At 44.3% G+C, this 19539-nt stretch overlaps 1 protein-coding gene across 1 annotated transcript in view; it reads left to right on the top strand.

The window, feature by feature from the left end:
* Positions 1-19539, top strand: part of ARHGAP42 (Rho GTPase activating protein 42) — a 168940-nt gene that overhangs the window by 115874 nt on the left and 33527 nt on the right. The window contains exons 8-11 of the mRNA XM_083609686.1: positions 4296-4425; positions 11504-11604; positions 16520-16629; positions 18609-18687. Coding sequence (XP_083465812.1) covers positions 4296-4425; positions 11504-11604; positions 16520-16629; positions 18609-18687 — 420 coding nt within the window. The remainder of the gene's footprint in view (positions 1-4295; positions 4426-11503; positions 11605-16519; positions 16630-18608; positions 18688-19539) is intronic.

Raw genomic sequence — 19539 nt, 5'->3', positions numbered from 1 at the left:
CTGTGCACAGAGGTAGACAGGCGGGGTCACACTAGCTCAGTTGGTAGAGCATGAGACTCTTAATCTCAGGGTTGTGGGTTTGAGCCCCACTTTGAATGGGGAGGACAACTCTATGCTTAGCCCGTTCAGTTTTGGAGCCAAGCAAGGCCCAATTTTCATGGCCCTATAAATGATCAAAATCAAATAAATTTTGCATATTTTTCTTTCTTTAGTTTGCTTTTCTTCGAAGAAAAGAAGAAGCTATTTTGCTGTTTTGCTAGACATTTGGAGAGAGCTATACAGGCCATAGAAGCCCCATCCCAGCCAAAAAGTTGTTTAAAAAAATAAAAAATCCAGCCACCCTTTGTGCTCCTGAAAGCCAGAGCCATTGCTCACACTTCTAAGCACACCCTTGTAATGTAGCCATAACGGCAAACAGATACATGATCTGAAAATAAATAAAAGATAATTTAAAATCAAGGTTTCCAGGCAGCAAAATGTTACATTCTGATGTCTGTGATTCCCTTTCTTGCACTTCCATAGAACTGCAGCATTCACCCAGTCCTGCTCAACAAGGGGCTGAAATAATAATATTAATAAAAAGTGAGTGCAAAGCTGAATCACTGATTCAGACAGAGAAAATGAGCTTCGTTTTAGACTGGGCTGGGAAGCCTCAGGACTCAGGAATCAAATGCAGCCCGTCTGTGAAAAGTACAGAATTAAACTTCCGCCCTTAACATCCAATACTGTAGGCGGTTAGAGATGGAAGAAATTTGGATAATAAAAGCCATCTTCCATCCAGATTACATAGTTGGTTAGGAGTGGTTTCTTTCCTTTTAAAAAAAAATCCCTGAAGGCATATAAGCTCCTAATAAGTGAAGTAAAGTGCCCACCTGTAGGAAATGTATTTATTTACCTACTTGACAAGATTTATGTTTCAGTTAGTAAGGCTCGAGGGTGTGGATAAGGGGCTCGTAAACCTCTAAGTAGTTTACATAAAACAATATGAAATATTCATGAGAAAATATTGATAAAGATCAAACGTTAAAAACTACTGGACATAGCCCAATTCATCAATGCTAGTGTGTGTGTGTGTGTGTGTGTGTGTGTGTGTGTGTATTTACCTTCCTTCAAGGAGCCCAAGGCAGCAATTAGCAGCTTTAAAACAAATACGCACAACAAAATGACTTGTGGGTAACAGAAATTGCTGAGTTGTTCGCTCAAACCTTCAGGTTCTGCACAGAGGTGCAGTGCCGACGTGAGGCAAAGGCATGGGAAAATGTGGGGAGCAGAATATGGTCCCTTGTGGGAGTCACCTACCACCTTTATCTCCCTCCCAAAAAGAACCGAGGCAAATAAGGTTAGGGAGGGGAGAAACGCATTGAGAGCAATGTGATTAAGATTGTAACTAAACCCTTAACTTTTTTTAAGCACCAGGGGTCACTGTTGCTTCACGAAATGCAGCACGTTCCTTCTCTGTACTCTTGTCGTCGCTACTCTAGTGGTGCAGGGCAATTTTTACTGTTCGTAATATGCACTGAGCCCATAAGTTCTTTAGCTAAGCCACTTAATAAGTTTCAAGGGGGGCTTCTAGCCACTAGCGTGCATCAGTTAGATGCACCAGCTTCAGTTGCACGGCAGGGTGATTCCATGCCCCTGTTGGACTTCTGAAAGTATCTGTGCTTGCTGTTGGATTTTTGCCGCACAGGAAAAGGGCTGCTTGGGGGTAAGCAAATTTGACTTCTGCTAGTTACAAAACCTGTCGCCGTCTTTCTGGCGCGCGTTCCTGCATCTGCCACGTTTTTGACAAATCCACTACATGTTCTTTCTGGAACAGAAAGTCTTTGTTTTTGCCATACCCAAGTCAACAAGCATTAGGTGTTCTTACAATATCTGAGTCTCTTGCAATCCTTTAATCCTTTTATTCCTGGACATCTCCTGTAGCCTTGGCAGGTCTAGTACTATCCAGTGTAGCCTATGATAGGCTCTTAAAAATGTGTTCAAGGCTATGCACGTCAATGTGTTCAAGGCTATGCATGTGTTGAGTTAAAGCGGACTGCAGTTCTAAATAGCCTCCCGCTTGATTCCCCCCCACACACTGTTTCTAGTAGGAGCATCGTAGGAAGACCTTTGCACTTTTGGACAAGCACTGATTGGTACAATGGACAGGTGCAAGAAGAAACAGGGCCACCTACACCATTCGGAGTTGCAATGTCCCTTTCATGCATCCCCAGCTCCCTCCAACCCACCCCTGAATGAACACATTGCCAAAGCAACTTCAATTAGTGTGACCACTCTTTAGTGGGCATGTAAGGTAAAGGTAAAGGGACCCTTGACCATTAGGTCCAGTCGTGGCCGACTCTGAGGTTGCGGCACTCATCTCGCTTTATTGGCCGAGGGAGCCGGCGTACAGCTTCCGGGTCATGTGGCCATCATGACTAAGCCGCTTCTGGAGAACCAGACCAGTGCACGGAAACGCCATTTACCTTCCCTCCAGAGCAGTACCTATTTATCTACTTGCACTTTGACATGCTTTCGAACTGCTAAGTTGGCAGGAGCTGGGACCGAACAACGGGAGTTCGCCCCGTCATGGGGATTCGAACTGCCAACCTTTTGATCAGCAAGTCCTAGGTTCAGTGGTTTAACCCACAGCGCCACCCGGATCCCTTAGTGGGCATGTAGATAGCACAAAATTTTGGGTAGCTCTGCAAGTAAGCTAAGTAGAATTGCAGCCCACTCTGCCTGAACAGAAATTCCATTTCCTTTGGAGCAAAAGATTTACCCGTGAATTTTCCTGTCTCTCTCTCTTTTTAAAGAAGTTTAAAAATTTTATTTTTTACAAACAACCAAAACACAAACAGTGAAACCCCCAGGCGGCTGATACATTGGGTATACATAATCAATAATAACATATTCAAATCAACCATATGTACAATTTTATATATGTTAACACTCCTGCATCCACAAGGTTTATTTAACTTTTAACATTTTAATTGCCCCCAATTGTTCAAACCTACCCAAATAATTCAATATCTTCTCAAACCAATCCTCCATTTTCTCACTGACCTTAAACCCTTTCATTCTATGTATCTTCACAGTTAGGTATTCTAAAATTATGATATTATTCAGTTTTTTCCTCCATTGGTTTTTCCTCCATTAGCTCTTCTGCATTTTTCCTGTTACTTGCTGCCGTTACCATCAATTTTACCCATTTACATTCCTCTTTTGTTTTTAACTCGGTGCTACTCAGACTAATAGTAAAGGTAAAGGGACCCCTGACCATTAGGTCCAGTCGTGACCAACTTTGGGGTTGCGGCGCTCATCTCGCTTTATTGGCCAAGGGAGCCGGCGTACAGCTTCCGGGTCATGTGGCCAGCATGACTAAGCCGCTTCTGGCGAACCAGAGCAGCTCACAGAAACGCCGTTTACCTTCCCGCCGGAGCGGTATCTATTTATCTACTTTATCTACTTGCACTTTGACGTGCTTTCGAACTGCTAGGTTGGCAGGAGCAGGGACCGAGCAATGGGAGCTCACTCCGTCGTGGGGATTCGAACCACCGACCTTCTGATTGGCAAGTCCTAGGCTCTGTGGTTTAACCCACAGCGCCACCCGCATCCCCATCAGACTAATAAGAACCATTAATTTCGATATTCCCACCTTCCTACCCACAATTCCCAATATTTCTATACCAATCTGTTTCCAAAATTCATTAACTAACGGACAATCCCACCTTGGCCTTTTGGCTAAGATCAAGTGTAGTATCTGTTCTTATCTGTCTCTTTTTGTTGGTTGGTTTAGAGCACCTTGCTGCAAAATGAGTTGTGCACACAGTGTTAGTGGATCCGTACAAACAGGGATTGTGTTCTTCAAACCTCACACACCGCCTCTCCAGTCCAGAACCCTGTATATTTTTGCGCTTTTTAATGAATTCGGAAACTCATACAAGCAGTGTGGTAGAAGAACAGAAATCATAGGGAAGCTTCCTTACACGGGGTTGACAGTTTTTTGCTAATAGACCTGAACTACTTCTTAGCTTCTCGTTCAGTGCCCGAACGAATGAATGCGTGAAAAGGATGCTTGACGTGAATGTGTCTCCTCAACCTTTCAGCGGCTTTCAACACCATGGTAACCTTCTGGAGCGGCTGTCCGAGTTAGGGGTGGGTGGTAAAAGCAGCATTTGACAAGGCTTGCTTTTACTGCAATTCCCTCAGAGCAGACGTCAGTTCCATTTTGGTAGGCCGCTCTCAAAATTGCATTGACATGAGCTTAATTCATCACTTCTGTTGTTGTTGTTGTCGTCGTCGTCGTTTTACAGACCCGGAATAATTTTGAAAGCACAAGGCAGGAAGTAGAACGGCTTATGCAGAGAATGAAGTCTGCCAGCCAGGACTACAGGCCACCAAGCCAGTGGACAATGGAAGGCTATCTCTACGTTCAAGAGAAGCGTGAGTATTTAACACATCCGAATCAAACTGCACACTTAGCATTAGGCCTCTGTTCACCAGCTGCTGGGAATCACTGTTGCACTGAGGTTCTACCTTGTGGACTTCCCATAGGCATCTGGTTGGTCACGGTAAGAAAAGAAACCTGGGCTAGATGGGCCATTGGCCTGGTCCAGCAGGTCTCTCTTACCTTTATGACAGATGATGCTGTCTTTCCCTTCACTGAGCTGATATCTTTGAGTAAGGTTTGATTGGCATGAAAGGGATATGAGAGTTGTCCTAGTCATCCAGAAAGCCAGCATCAATCATAGTTACATTTCATTGAAAATATCTCAATTAAAATAAAGTGAACAAATAAAAAAAGGAAACAAAAATCACGTAAGAAATGCAAAGAAGAAGAAAAACACTGTAATTCCATACGTTCTTGTCTAATGCAAAGGTATTTAAATGAAATTATTATTCCAATACATAAACATTTATTTATGACATTGCAAATATCATTACAGTGGCACCTCAGGTTAAGTACCATATTTTTCGCTCCATAGGGCGCACCGGACCATAGGGCACACCTAGTTTTTTTTTGGGGGGGGGGGGGAATCAAGAAAAAAAATCTTATTTCCCCCCCAGCCCCAAAGAGCAGTGTACAGGCTGCGCGCAACCTCTCCCTTCCGGAGGGGTTGCACGCGGCTATGGCACAAGCCAAGACAGCGCTGTCTTGGCTTCCTCTTTAGCTGTGCGCAACCTCTCCAGCCGGGAGAGGCTACATGGGGCTAAAGAAGCCATAGCCCCAAGCAGCCTCTCCCTGCCGGAGGGGTTGCACGCGGCTATGACACAAGCCAAGGCAGCCAGCGGGATGGATCCCGCTCGCTGTTTTGGCTTCCTCTTTAGCCCCGTGCAGCCTCTCCCTGCCGGAGGGGCTGTGCGCGGCTATCCCTGAAGCCTAGAGAGCGAGAGGGGTTGGTGCGCACCGACGCCTCTCACTCTCCAGGCTTCAGTGAAAGCAACGCAAAGCCTTTGGAGCACGGAGGGAGCGCTCCCTCTGCGCTTCGGAGGCTTCACATTGCTATCGCTGAAGCCAAGGAGCCTGCATTAGCTCCATATGATGCACACACATTTCCCCTCAATTTTTGGAGGGGAAAAAGTGCGTCCTATAGAGTGAAAAATACGGTACTTAATTCGTTCTGGAGGTCCGTACTTAACCTGAAACTGTTCTTAACCTGAAGCACCACTTTAGCTAATGGGGCCTCCTGCTGCTGCCACGCCGCTGGAGCACGATTTCTGTTCTCATCCTGAAGCAAAGTTCTTAACCTGAAGCACTATTTCTGGGTTAGCGGAGACTGTAACCTGAAGCGTATGTAACCTGAGGTACCACTGTATATTTGCCCATATACAGTCTATGTCTACAAGCTCTCCAGCTCTCTATGTCTACAAGTTTGTATTTTGCAAGAGCTGTCATGCCTTCTAGGTAAAAGTAAAAGGTAAAGGACCCCTGGACAGTTAAGTCCAGTCAAAGGTGACTATGGGGTTGCGGCGCTCATCTCGCTTTCAGGCCGAGGGAGCCGGTGTTTGTCCACAGACAGCTTTCCGGGTCATGTGGCCAGCATGACTCAGCTGCTTCTGGCTCAACAGGACATCGTGATGGAAACCAGAGGGCACGGAAACACCGTTTACCTTCCCACTACTGTGGTACCTATTTATCTACTTGCACTGGCATGCATTCGAACTGCAAGGCTGGCAGGAGCTGGGACAGAGCAACGGGAGCTCACCCCGTTGTGGGGATTTGAACCACCGCCCTTCCAATCTCCAAGCCCAAGAGGCTCAGTGGTTTAAACCACAGCGCCACCTGCGCCCTTCTACCCATTGATTAAAGGGGGCCATAGATTTATCCTTCCAGTGGATCAATATCAGTCTTTCAGCTGATGAAAGGGCATGAGGAATCCGTTTAGGTTGACCAGTTCTCAAATTCCATATGGTTAGTACATAATTTAAAAGAATATTATCCTATGACAGTATTTGCTCTCCCCCCCACCCCCGATACCATGGAAATATTTATGTAATCTAGTACTTTCTCCCAAAACTCAATAAGCGTGCGACATTGCATAAACATATGCAGTGTTTGTATAAAAAGCGACTACCTACAGCAAACATGTTGTTGCAAGGATAATGCTTCTTTGAGCCAGCATCTAACCATGGGAATACTGTCAATAAGGGAATATCAGTGGTGAGCGCACAAGGTTTTCCTCTGTAGTAATAGTTGTTTTATCAGCCCTTATCCACACAGTGAGCCATCATCACATTGGCCTGGTTCGCACAGCACAATAAACAAAAGTATTCCTTGCTGGGACTTCATGAACCTACAGGTTCTGAGCCACTTTGGTCGTCTGCAGTTCCCAGTCCTCCTTATTGCTCTCAGCTCAGCCCAAGTTTGGCTTTATGTGCTGCCCAAACCAGGGCTTGTGGTTAAACTTTCTCCCTTGTAACCACAACCAGTAAGAAAGGATACAGGTCATGGTTATTGGAGAGAGGGCTCAGTGTAGCCCAGGAACAAAATAATAATAATAAATAAAATAATAAAATTTTATTTATATCCCGCCCTCCCCAGCCGAAGCTGGGCTCAGAGGGGCTAACAGCAGTAAAATAATACAGCATTCTAAAATCAATTCATTATAAAATCAGTTCAAATCAAATTGATGGCAACCATTGGGCTAGAGTTCTGTGAGGATTACCAAAGGAGGGCGTCAGACTGTGCCTGGTGGAACAGCTCTGTCTTGCAGGCCCTGCGGAAAGATGTCAAGTCCCGCAGGGCCCTAGTCTCTTGTGACAGAGTGTTCCACCAGATTGGGGCCACAGCCAAAAAAGCCCTGGCTCTGGTTGAGGCCAGCCTAACCACTCTCTTTTTTTTAAAAGAAATATTTATTAAGATTTTACAAAGACAAATATACAAAAACACATAATAAAAAAAATAAAAAAATAAGTAAACATACAGAAAAAAATAAGAAAAATTAAAAACAATTATTTTTCATAACTTAAAACTCATTTGCTTGTTTCTTTGACTTCCTCACACCTCCCCTTCTTGTATCCCATTTAAATAATCAAATCAGCAAATCCTTACCCTCTTTCATTTATCTTATCTCTATAACTTAACATTTTATAACTCAGTATTTTCATCCATTATCAATTCATTTTTGCATATTCTTATTAACTTTGTTGCTAATACCACTTATTTCCAATACAACACCATTTTAGTTATTTTTTTACCTATTTATACCCTTCTTCCATATTCTTAAAGCATTACAGCTGGAAACCACTTAATTTCTATCCAACATCATTCTAACATTCATTAATTTTACAATATTTCTGTAGATAGTCTTTAAATTTCTTCCAATCTTCTTCCACCATCTCTTCTCCCTGGTCTCGGATTCTGCCAGTCATTTCTGCCAATCCCATATAGTCCATCACCTTCATCTGCCATTCTTCCAAAGTGGGTAAATCTTGTGTCTTCCAATACTTTGCAATAAGTATTCTTGCTGCTGTTGTAGCATACATAAAAAAAGTTCTATCCTTCTTTGGCACCAATTGGCCGACAATGCCCAGAAGGAAGGCCTCTGGTTTCTTCAGGAAGGTATATTTAAATACCTTTTTCATTTCATTATAGATCATTTCCCAGAAAGCCTTAATCTTTGGGCACGTCCACCAAAGGTGAAAGAATGTACCTTCAGTTTCTTTACATTTCCAACATTTATTATCGGGCAAATGATAAATTTTTGCAAGCTTGACTGGTGTCATGTACCACCTGTACATCATTTTCATAATATTCTCTCTTAACGCATTACATGCCGTAAATTTCATACCTGTGGTCCACAACTGTTCCCAGTCAGCAAACATAATGTTATGTCCAACATCTTGTGCCCATTTAATCATAGCAGATTTCACCGTTTCATCCTATGTATTCCATTTCAACAGCAAGTTATACATCCTTGACAAAATCTTAGTTTTGGGTTCTAACAGTTCTGTTTCTAATTTTGATTTTTCCACCTGGAAGTCAATTTTCTTGTCCAAATTATATGCCTCCATTATCTGATAGTAATGAAGCCAATCTCGCACTTTGTTTTTTAGTTTCTCAAAACTCTGCAGTTTTAGTCTATCTCCCTCTTGTTCCAAAATTTCCCATTTGGCCTCCATATTGAGCTTTTTCTGGGCTTTTGCTTCCATTGGTGACAGCCACCTTGGGGTTTTATTTTCCAATAAATCCTTATATCTTATCCAAACATTGAACAAAGCTTTCCTGACAATATGGTTCTTAAATGCTTTATGTGCTTTAACCTTGTCGTACCTCAAGTATGCATGCCACCCGAAGACATTGTTAAAACCTTCTAAATCCAAAATGTCTGTGTTCTCAAGAAGCAGCCAGTTTTTCAACCAGCAGAATGCTGCTGATTCATAGTAAAATTTAAAGTCTGGCAGGGCAAATCCACCCCTTTCCTTTGCATCAGTTAATATCTTGAATTTTATTCTGGGCTTCTTGCCCTGCCAGACAAATCTAGATATATCTTTCTGCCACTTCTTGAAACAGTCCATCTTGTCCACAATTTGCAGTGTTTGAAACAAAAACAGCATTCTAGGCAATACATTCATCTTTATAGCTGCAATTCGACCCAACAAGGAAAGCTTCAAATTTGACCAAATTTCTAAGTCTTTTTTCACTTCCGTCCAACATTTTTCATAATTATCTTTAAATAAGTTCCCATTCTTTGCTGTCATGTTAATCCCCAAGTATTTCACTTTCTTGACCACATTCAGACCTGTCTCATTCTGAAACCTCTCTCTTTCAATCGGTGTTAAATTTTTCTCTAAAACCTTAGTTTTTGACTTGTTCAATTTGAATCCTGCCACTTGACCAAATTCTTGAATTAGTTCTAAAACCCTTTTAGTACTAGATTCTGGCTCCTGTAACATCAATACTAAATCATCTGCAAATGCTCTCAATTTATACTGTTTAGCTCCGACCTGTATACCTTTAACCAACCAGTCCCTTCTAATCATATTCAGCAGAACCTCCAGGACCGATATAAAAAGCAATGGGGAGATTGGGCACCCCTGTCGTGTCCCTTTTTCAATCTTAAATTCTTCCATCACCACATTATTTACAATTAATTTAGCCTTTTGTTCAGAATATATTGCACCTATACCATTTTCAAAACCTTGGCCTACCCCCATCCCCTGTAGGTTCTTGAGGCCAGCCTAACCTCTCTGTGGCCCGGGACCTCCAATATGTTTTTGTTTGAAGACCGTAAGGTCCTCCGTGGGACATACCAGGAGAGGTGGTCCCGTAGGTACGAGGGTCCTAGGCCTTATAGGGCTTTAAAGGTTAAAACCAGCACCTTAAACCTGATCCTGTACTCCACCGGGAGCCAGTGCAGCTGGTATAGCACTGGGTGAATGTGACCCCGCAGCGAGGACCCCGTAAGGAGTCTCATCACGGCATTCTGCACCCGCTGGAGTTTCTGGGTCAGTCTCAAGGGCAGCCCCACGTAGAGCAAGTTACAATAAAAAAGGGCCAGGGAGGAGAAAATTGGCTGTGAGTTGCTCTCCCGGAGCCTGGATGTTTGCATTCTCCCAGTAAGCCATCGTTTGGCTTTCTGTGTCATGCAAACCAGACTATTGTGAGTATCCTTGCCACTATAGACATGGAGCAGGAACAGGAAGGCTTCCAGTGTGTTGACATCATTGTATCAGGAACTTGAAAAATGTTGTGCTTGGAGCATCTCTCCCAGAAACCTCCCCACACTGCCACCCCGTTTTTGCAGCGCTGGTGTGATAAGCTCTAAAATGTAGACTGGCTCTTAATCTCCTGGCTTTGTAGCTCAAAAGATCTTTCCCCAGTCTGCATCTGGGTTGGAATTATTTTAAATGTTTGTGTGTGTGTGTGTTTTGCAGTTTTATCTCTTCTTGTTTGCTGCCCTCCGCTGCTTTGGGAGGAGGGGCGAGATATAAATATAATAGTTAATGAGCAGTTGTTGTTGTTGTTGATGATGATGATAAGAATAACATTAATAACATCATCAAACCTAAAACGGCACGTGCAATGACAGTGTAGCTTAAAGTTACGACTGCATTGCAAGGGGTTGGACTAGATGACTGTCGTGGTCCCTTCCCTCTCTACAATTCTGTGATTGGCTTCCTCATCAAGGTGTTTTCGCCTTTTGCTGAACCCTCTTCCCCCTGCCCCCTGGCCTTGGTGGCTTGTTTTCCCCCCCCCCTGAAGCAGAGTTCCCCACATTAATAATAGCGGCAGATTGCTTTGAGCACCTTTTGTACCTTTTAGTTGACTGATAATAACAAAATGTGATTAAAAAGAAATCTGCTAATCGGAAGTTACCTTGAGTATTATTAAAAGGAGTGCAAGGACACCATGAAATGCTGGGCACACGCAGTGCTTTATTAAACAGTCAAAGGCCATCTCAACACGTTCTTATTGAAGGGGAAAAGGATTTGGTCATTTGTTTAAGCTGAGGAGGTGGGGAGGAGTGACGCAGTCATTATCTTGGTCTCAGAAATGAATGCACTGGGCCTGTTTGTTTCACTACCCTATAGACTTTGGCTGCACACATTGGTTTGTTGAGAATGTTATCCCCCCAAAAAGGATAGAATCTTAATTTGGCATTAGGGGGAGGGGGGAGTAATGGGTTGCATTTCCCATGGGCATTGCCTGCAAAGTTCACTTGAAATATACCAGGACATATGTTTATACTTCACTCTCGCCAAGGTTTCTCTGAGTTTTTTTCTGTGAGCTGGCATAACAGAAAATACATTAAATATGTGTGAAATCTTTTTTTTTAAAAAAAGGCTGAATATCTCTCTTCCTTTTATTCCCCCAAACTGACAAAAATAAATAAATGTCTGGCTCAGACTCAGAGGTCCAGCCTGACCTGAGAGCAACCATTGTTCTATCTATTTTGCCAGGAATATTTTTCCTTAGGAAGCATTTATGCAAATAAGAGAAGTACAAATTTTCCTTTCCCCTTTTCACCTCTTGGTCTCTCTCCCTCCCTCCCGTTTTCTTTTTTCTTTTTCTTTTTAGGACCTCTAGGGTTCACCTGGATAAAACATTACTGTACCTACGACAAAGGGACGAAAGCATTCACAATGAGCGTTTCTGAAGCCAAATCTGGAGGGAAAGTCGTAAGTGTTATCGCAGGCCGCCTTCTAAATTGGAAAAGGGCACCGTAGCTTTTCCTCCATTGATTTCAAGTTAGGGAATGGACATCAACTAGGAAAAGTATTGCTAGTTAGAGGGTTACGGTGTGTCCAAATCAAAACGGTTTTTATGTAGTCTGATATTGACAGTCAAAGACGGAAACTCAAACAACATCGTTTTGCAGAAAAGCTTCTTCTTTCTTAAAGAAAACTAAAAATGAACCTTTTCCACGTTCGGCCTTCACAGAGTACACAGCATACATTTAAACCACTTTATCCTACCCCAAAGAATCCTGGGAACCATAGTTTGCCCCCTACAGAGCTATAATTCTCAACACCCTCAAAAAAACCACAGTTCCTAGGATTCCTTTTGGGGGGGTGACAGAATGTGCTTTAAATGTACACAGCCCCAGACATGTTCTGTTGATCTTTTCCTGGGTATGACCACTACCTTCTATTCATTATCATAAGTGCAATGGCAGTAATTTATGGGTACTTTAACCATTTCCGTGCATTAGCGCCATTGCACCCGTGCATTCGTCCAACAAGGTACACTGTGAATTTTCAGCAACTAATTTAACTCCAAGTAAAAGCTAAACAGGCTCCCTTTCCAAAGGAGGGGGCGTGATTTTTGAAGGTTCTAATGTGCAACTTTTCATAACGGTCACCTCCAGACTTGATTATTGTAACTTGCTCTACACGGGGCTACCTTTCAAGCTGACTCAGAAACTCCAGCGGGTGCAGAATGCCATGGCGAGGCTCCTTACAGGGTCCTTGCTGTGGGAGCACATCCATTCAGTGCTTTAACACTGGCTCCCGGTGGAGTACGGGGTCAGGTTTAAGGTGCTGGTTTTGTCCTTTAAAGCCCTATACGGCCTAGGACCCTCGTACCTACGGGACCACCTCTCCTGGTATGCCCCACGGAGGATTTTAAGGTCCACAAATGACATCACTTTGGAGGTCCCAAGTCGCAAGGTGGTTAGATTGGTCTCAACTAGGGCCTGGGCCTTTTCAGTACTGGCCCTGACTTGGTGGAACGCTCTGTCATAAGAGACTAGGGCCCTTCGGGACTTGACATGTTTCCACAGGGCCTGCAAGATAGAGCTGTTCCGCCTGGCCTTTGGTTTGGACTCTTATGTTTTCCCTCCCCTTACGGTTTTGATCCATGGGCTACTTTAAAAATGAGGCTGCATTTTAAATTGCATTTTAACCTGTATTTTAAATTGTGTTTTTTTTCCCCTATTGTGTTTTTATTGTAATTTTACTGGTGTTAGCCACCCTGAGCCCGGCTCTGGCTGGGAAGGGCGGGGTATAAATAAAATTTATTAATATTATTATTATTAATTCTTTTCCTAGCTCCTTTTGCCTAATCTTCAGTCATTCTCCACTTGGGCAATAGACATGTAGGAAGGATTCTTGTCGCTTTGCGCTTAAAATCTCTCTATCCTCCCTCCTCAATCTTTGTCTATAAAGAGTCTCTTTTCAGACCTACTTTGTCTGAAAAGGGACCCTGCATTCGAAAGTTGAAAGCATGCCTAATATCACTCCTCACTAAAAGAGGGCCCTTCTAGCTCTTTTACTTCCCCACATTGTGTCTCACTGTTCATGGGAAGTTATTTGGAACATAGGTGCCAGCTCCCTGGGTGCCTAAGCACCCACCAAATTCCCCACAAAGGGGCTGGGCACCCACAATTTTCAGTCCCACGACCCCCGGGTACCCATGGTCGCAGGGCCAAGTTGGCACTCCTTTTTTTTGTAAATAATTTTTATTCATTTTCCAATAAAGAGGGGGAAAACATTCCTATTAATAACAAATCAAGCCCAATCTTACCACATTCAAAAACAAAAACCAATACAGCCAATTACAGAGTCCGAATTAATTAATTTCAACGAGACCTCCCATGTTCTGGATTGCAAGAGCTAAATGTCCGTCCTTTATCTTTCTGCTATCTTCTTTGTTACTTCACAATTTTCCAGTCCTGATACTGACAATCTCCTCTCTCGATCGATCAGTCACTAGTATAACTCTCTATCTTGTTTTACGTAACCATTCCTTATTTCTGTAATCACGCAGGTGGTTTTTTCCACATTGTTCTCAGTCTTCGTATTTTCAAGCACAGTCCTCCTTCGATGACCCCTCCTTTTCTGCTGATTGTTGCTCTACTACTTTCTGGGCTTCTATCCAAGGTTGAAGTTAATTAGCGACGTCGCACTGCCTTTGATCTTTCCAAAGCAACCGATGTTTCAAATGTACTGTAGGGGTGTACTTGGAAATCAGTAAGTTACACAAAGATTGTTTCGGATTCCCCATAAAAAGCCACGCCAGCTCTCCGGGGCCCTCGGACAGCTGGCAGGCATCCAGAGTTTAGTGTCACTCTCTTTTCAAACTGTATGTGATAATATTCCATGCAAGTACACCTCTTTTGTAATTTCAATAAATAAATATCTCCACTCTTCCCCCATTAAAGACTTTTTCTGATCATATCCCTTTTCTTTCTGCGTCAAGAGCTGCTACCGTCGCCATTTTCCCTCCTCAGCCCGAGCTGATCTGATCATATCTGATCTTACCTTGCCAATTTTGATCAGGGCTCTCGGCCGAGGACTGCGATGGTGCCAAGTTGGCACTCCTGATTGGGAGGCATATTAGTGCATGAGAGGAACTGCATAAATTCACAATTACTTTAGGGCAGGGGTGTCACTTAGTTAAAGAAATCATGACCAAAGGAGTTTCCGTTTGGTCAGTTAACCAAGCTGAGCTTTTAACAAACCTGCTAATTAATCAAGCATCCCAGTAATCCAGTGGCCCCTGGGAGAGCAGGCCATAGGAAACATGAGATCTCCCTCTCTCTGCGGGTGAAGAGAGACCTCTGACCTGGGAGAAGAGGGTACAATACCAGTTTTCTCCCTCGCTGCCACTGTGGAAACTCTAGCAACCTTTGCCCTGTCGACTCCGACGTTGGTTGGGCTGAAATGGAGGCATGCCAGGTCACAAGGTTTGGAAGTATGTCAAGGGAGAACCAGGGGGAGGTTTGAAACCAAGTCCCCCCCTCCAATACGCCAACATGCTCCCAAACCACAAATCAAACTACACCAGCCCTGGAGTTGATGTAGCTTATTCAGGTTTGTTCCCCTGTTGTTGTTCCCATTCGGAAGGAAATAAGTGTAAGTTAAGAAAAGGGAAAAATCTCCAAAATGAGCTCAAGGTCTTTGCAGGGTGAGAGGGCGGAATTGCTTCCCTGCCTCCACAACTCCTCAGCCTTAGGGTGGCATCTGTCATGAAGTAACACCACTGAAGGAAATCTTGGTTTGGGGCAGTTCCCACATCCGTCACAGCAGACAGCATGTCAGAAGAGCCTTTCCCTCTGTGTGGGGCTCTCCTTCTGAGGACACATCTGCTCCCCACAAATTCATTAAGTGCTTCTGAATTTAGTATGAATCACAATTTTTCACCAGATAAAATGCTTTTCATTAGTTGAATATTGTAGCCCTCTTTTTGTGGGTGAGGGATGAGCCTTGCAGTTACCGGAAGATGAGTTCGGGGAAGGGAAAATCTGGAAAAACGAAACAGAAATGTCACAACAACAACAAAAAGCTGTTTTTGCACAGCTTTAAAATGTTTTGTAAGGGCAGCTTGTGCCTTTGCAGCTGTTTGGGTTAGCGGAAGAGCTGAAGGGAAGGCCATTTTTCACTAGGGAGAAGCATGGGGCAACTTTGGCTGGCTCGTGAGTGACCAAAGAAAATCTATAGCTCTGATGAGGAACCTGTGACCCTATAGCAGTTATCGAGCTCCAGCTCCCATCTTTCCTGACTATTGGCCACATTGCCTGTGGCTGACGGGAGTTGGAACACAACATCTGGAAGATTGGTGACATTCTGTGCCACCAAGGCCACCTGTGCCTCAAGTGACAACAGCAGATTCAGGAGAACCCCCAAACTTCCTCCTTCAGAGGGACCAAATCTAGAGTAGGCCACCCACATCACCCAGCTGGTCAGAGGAACCACCCAGCAACGGTTGTTGTTGTTTAGTCGTTTAGTCGTGTCCGACTCTTTGTGACCCCATGGACCAGAGCACACCAGGCACTTCTGTCTTCCACTGCCTCCTGCAGTTTGGTCAAACTCATGCTGGTCACTTTGAGAATACTATCCAACCATCTCGTCCTCTGTCGTCCCCTTCTCCTTGTGCCCTCCATCTTTCCCAACAACAGGGTCTTTTCCAAGGAGTCTTCTCTTCTCATGAGGTGACCAAAGTATTGGAGCCTCAGCTTCACGATCTGTCCTTCCAGTGAGCACTCAGGGCTGATTTCCTTCAGAAGGGATAGGTTTGATCTTCTTGCAGTCCATGGGACTCTCAAGAGTCTCCTCCAGCACCATAATTCAAAAGCATCAATTCTTCGGCGATCAGCCTTCTTTATGGTCCAGCTCTCACTTCCATACATCACTACTGGGAAAACCATAGCTTGAACTATACGGACCTTTGTTGGCAAGGTGATGTCTCTGCTCAGTCTTATCTGGATTGGCCCTTGTCCAGTCCCTTCCAAGCACTGATTTAGCACATCTACTGCCTTACTTTGTTGTTGGCATTGGTCTATCTCAAGAGAAAAAGGAGTGTGCTTCCGGATGTGAAGTCAAACAGCTGTGTTAGGAGCACCAAAGTGACCTCACTGGGGCGCAAGCATAGGCAGTGTGTATGGAGGTCCTGGGCTGCTCAGATGACAAAAATACCCTCTTGGCCTCACTGATGTGGTCTAAAGGAAAGCAGAGCAATACGTTTGGCACCAGCTGGGCTGCAGGAGTTGCCGGAAGGAGGTGTACAACCATCATAGGGACTCCACTCCACAAATCTATAAAAAATAATTTGGCGGTTCAGCATTCCAATTTCACCGTTTCTGATGTTTTGCAGAATGGTCTTGTCCCGAGTACACCGGAAGTGTTCAAGTTGAAATCCTGCATCCGGAGAAAGACAGATTCAATTGACAAGCGCTTCTGCTTCGATATTGAAGTCTTTGAAAGGTTTGCGTTTTTATTGATCTCCCAGGCCCTCGGCCAGCACTCTAAGCAACTACACCACACTAGCTCTATAGATAAAGGTAAAGGGACCCCTGACCATCAGGTCCAGTCGTGGCCGACTCTGGGGTAGCAGCGCTCATCTCACTTTATTGGCCGAGGGAGCCGGCGTACAGCTTCCAGGTCATGTGGCCAGTATGACTAAGCCGCTTCTGGCGAACCAGAGCAGCGCACGGAAACGCCGTTTACCTTCCCGCCGGAGTGGTACCTATTTATCTACTTGCACTTTGACGTGCTTTCGAACTGCTAGGTTGGCAGGAGCTGGGACCGAGCAACGGGAGCTCACCCCGTCGCGGGGATTAGAACCACTGACCTTCTGATTGGCAAGTCCTAGGCTCTGTGGTTTAACCCACAGCGCCACCCGTGTCCGCTCTATAGATGGATATAGATAAAACCTAAAACCTACCTGGTTTTATTCAAACATAAGAGCCCTACTGGGCCAGAGCCACCTAGGCCAGCATCCTGCTTTCTAAAGCGGCTCACCCAGATGCATCTGGTAAGCCTACAAGTCAGATATAAAAGTTGCAGCCCTCTCCCTTGTTCCTCCCCACCACTAGGAGGCGCCCTATTCTGCTGCAGACAGTATAGCGCTAGATGGACCTATAGTCTGTCTTGGTCTGCAGCATCCTACCTATGATCCGTTGTGTTACCTACAATGTGCTACCTACCTTCTACATGGAGGTCTCTGGAAAGGTACCAGAACTCCCCTTTGTACACAGTCACTCTTCTTTATCCCACTGAAATCTCCCAAAAGATACACTCTAGGAGACCCCATGTTTACGATGTTGATGATGATGATTTATTTATACCCTGTCCATCTGGCTGGGTTTCCCCAGCCACTCTGGGCGGCTTCCAACAAAATATTAAAATACAGTAGTCTGTCAAACATTAAAAGCTTCCCTAAACAGGGCTGCCTTCAGATGTCTTCTAAAAGTCTGGTAGTTGTTTTTCATCTGGTGGGAGGATGTTCCACATGGCGCCCTATGGAATTATAGTAATGTGGTACGGTTGTACCTCAAGTAATACGCCATTTTTGTTTTAAACACAGTGGAATCTTTGGGAAGCTGTAGTAGACATGTGTGTTAATGTGTTTCTACAGTGCTTTTTTCTGGGGGGTGTTTAGGGGTAAACATTTTGTGTTGCCCCGACGGACCGACATGCCAGCTGTCTCCGCAGTAGCAGCGCAGACTGGAGCTCCGTCATTCTCCCCGCCGGTGCCCAGAGAAGGGAGTCTGCGGTGGCTGCGGTGGAGGCGATGGCTTTCCTCCTGCTCCTGCTCCTTCCTCTTGCAGGGCTGAAGCCAGCTGGCTCTTTTTTTCTTTCTTTTTTAGAAAAAAAGCACCGTGTTTCTGTTTCATCTGCAGCATCTGCAAGCCACTCAGTAACAAAATCTTGCCAGGCGATGGCAGTTTACCAACATTGCAGATGGGCAAATCGTTCAGGGCTGCTTTTAAATGTTTCCCCTGTTTTGAAGAGAGAAGTTTTGAAATAAGGATCTTCCCTGTCCCGCCCCTCGTTCCTTGAATCTGTTTGACCCTAGAGTCTTTTGTTGTTGTTGCTTTTAATTCAGGCTCCTTGAGAAGGCCTCCTTGACAAGGCAGAATGTGACCAAAGGTCCACATCAGAAGCTTTTAATGATGTTTTTGATAGTCCGTTTGAATAACTGTCGTTTTGTTTAGTTGTCTCAGCTGCTGGCCCTCAGGAGCTCCACTTGGGAAGCTCTTATAATGAAAGAGAGCATATTGTATAGAGAAGAGACATGTTCCTTGGATAAGAAGTTCACTGGAAATACTCAGTTCAGCTCTAGCACTTGCTCCTTCTCATTTTACTCAGCATGGTACTTTCCTCTTCAGACAATCTTCACAATTTGTGAAAAGTAAAGAAAACAAGTGAATCACTTGCTTTTGTTGTTGTCTTTTAAATAGGCATGGGATCATTACACTACAAGCTTATTCCGAATCCAACCGGAAGCTCTGGCTGGAAGCAATGGATGGAAAAGAACCAGTAAGGAAATCCTTGTACATTTGTTTCTTTTGAATTATTTTTTTTTCCAGGCAGAGAGTTAACAGCAAATTTACTTTGCCTCTTTTAAGACTGGGGTGGGGGGAGGCTAAACCCATGACCTGGGGGCCTAATCCTGTCCCCACAACACAATTTCCCCCCTCCAAAGCTCCACAATTTTTGGCCGCAGCAAAAAGAAATGAAGTAGATAAAGACCTTGGGTGGGTGAAGATGCCAGTTACCCCCTCCCCAAGCCTAATAATAATAATAATAATAGTAATAATAATAATAATAATAATTTTATTATTTATACCTTGCCCTTGCCCTTCTGGCTGGATTTCCCCAGCCACTCTGGGTGGCTTACAGCATATCTCAAGACATAAAACATTAATGCTTAAAAACTTCCCTAACCAGGGCTGCCTTCAGATGTCTTCTAAAAGTCAGATAGTTGTTTATTTCCTTGACATCTGAAGGGAGGGCATTGCACAGGGTGGGTGCCACTGCTGAGAAGGCCCTCTGCCTGGTTCCATGTAACTTCGCTTTCCGCAGTGGGGGAACCAGCAGAAAACCCTCGGATGAGGACCTCAGTGTCTGGGCTAAGTGACGGGTGTGGAGATGCTCCTTCAGGTATACTGGGCCAAGGCCGTTTAGGGTTTTAAAGGACAGCACCAACACTTAGAGAGCGATGATGATGACGATGTTGATACATTTATTTATACCCTGCCTTTTTCCCTGACAAGGCTCAAGGCAGCTTATAGAGAGAAATAAGAACTGCTAAAAATATAGGGGGGGGTCATTAAAAAACAGTTAAACTTTGATAGAATTAAATCCATATGCATATATAAAATCTGTTAG

This window comes from Podarcis filfolensis, assembly GCF_964270895.1.
Source record: "Podarcis filfolensis genome assembly, chromosome: 4".
Classification (NCBI taxonomy): domain Eukaryota; kingdom Metazoa; phylum Chordata; class Lepidosauria; order Squamata; family Lacertidae; genus Podarcis; species Podarcis filfolensis.
This window is presented reverse-complemented; position numbering and strand designations above follow the sequence as displayed.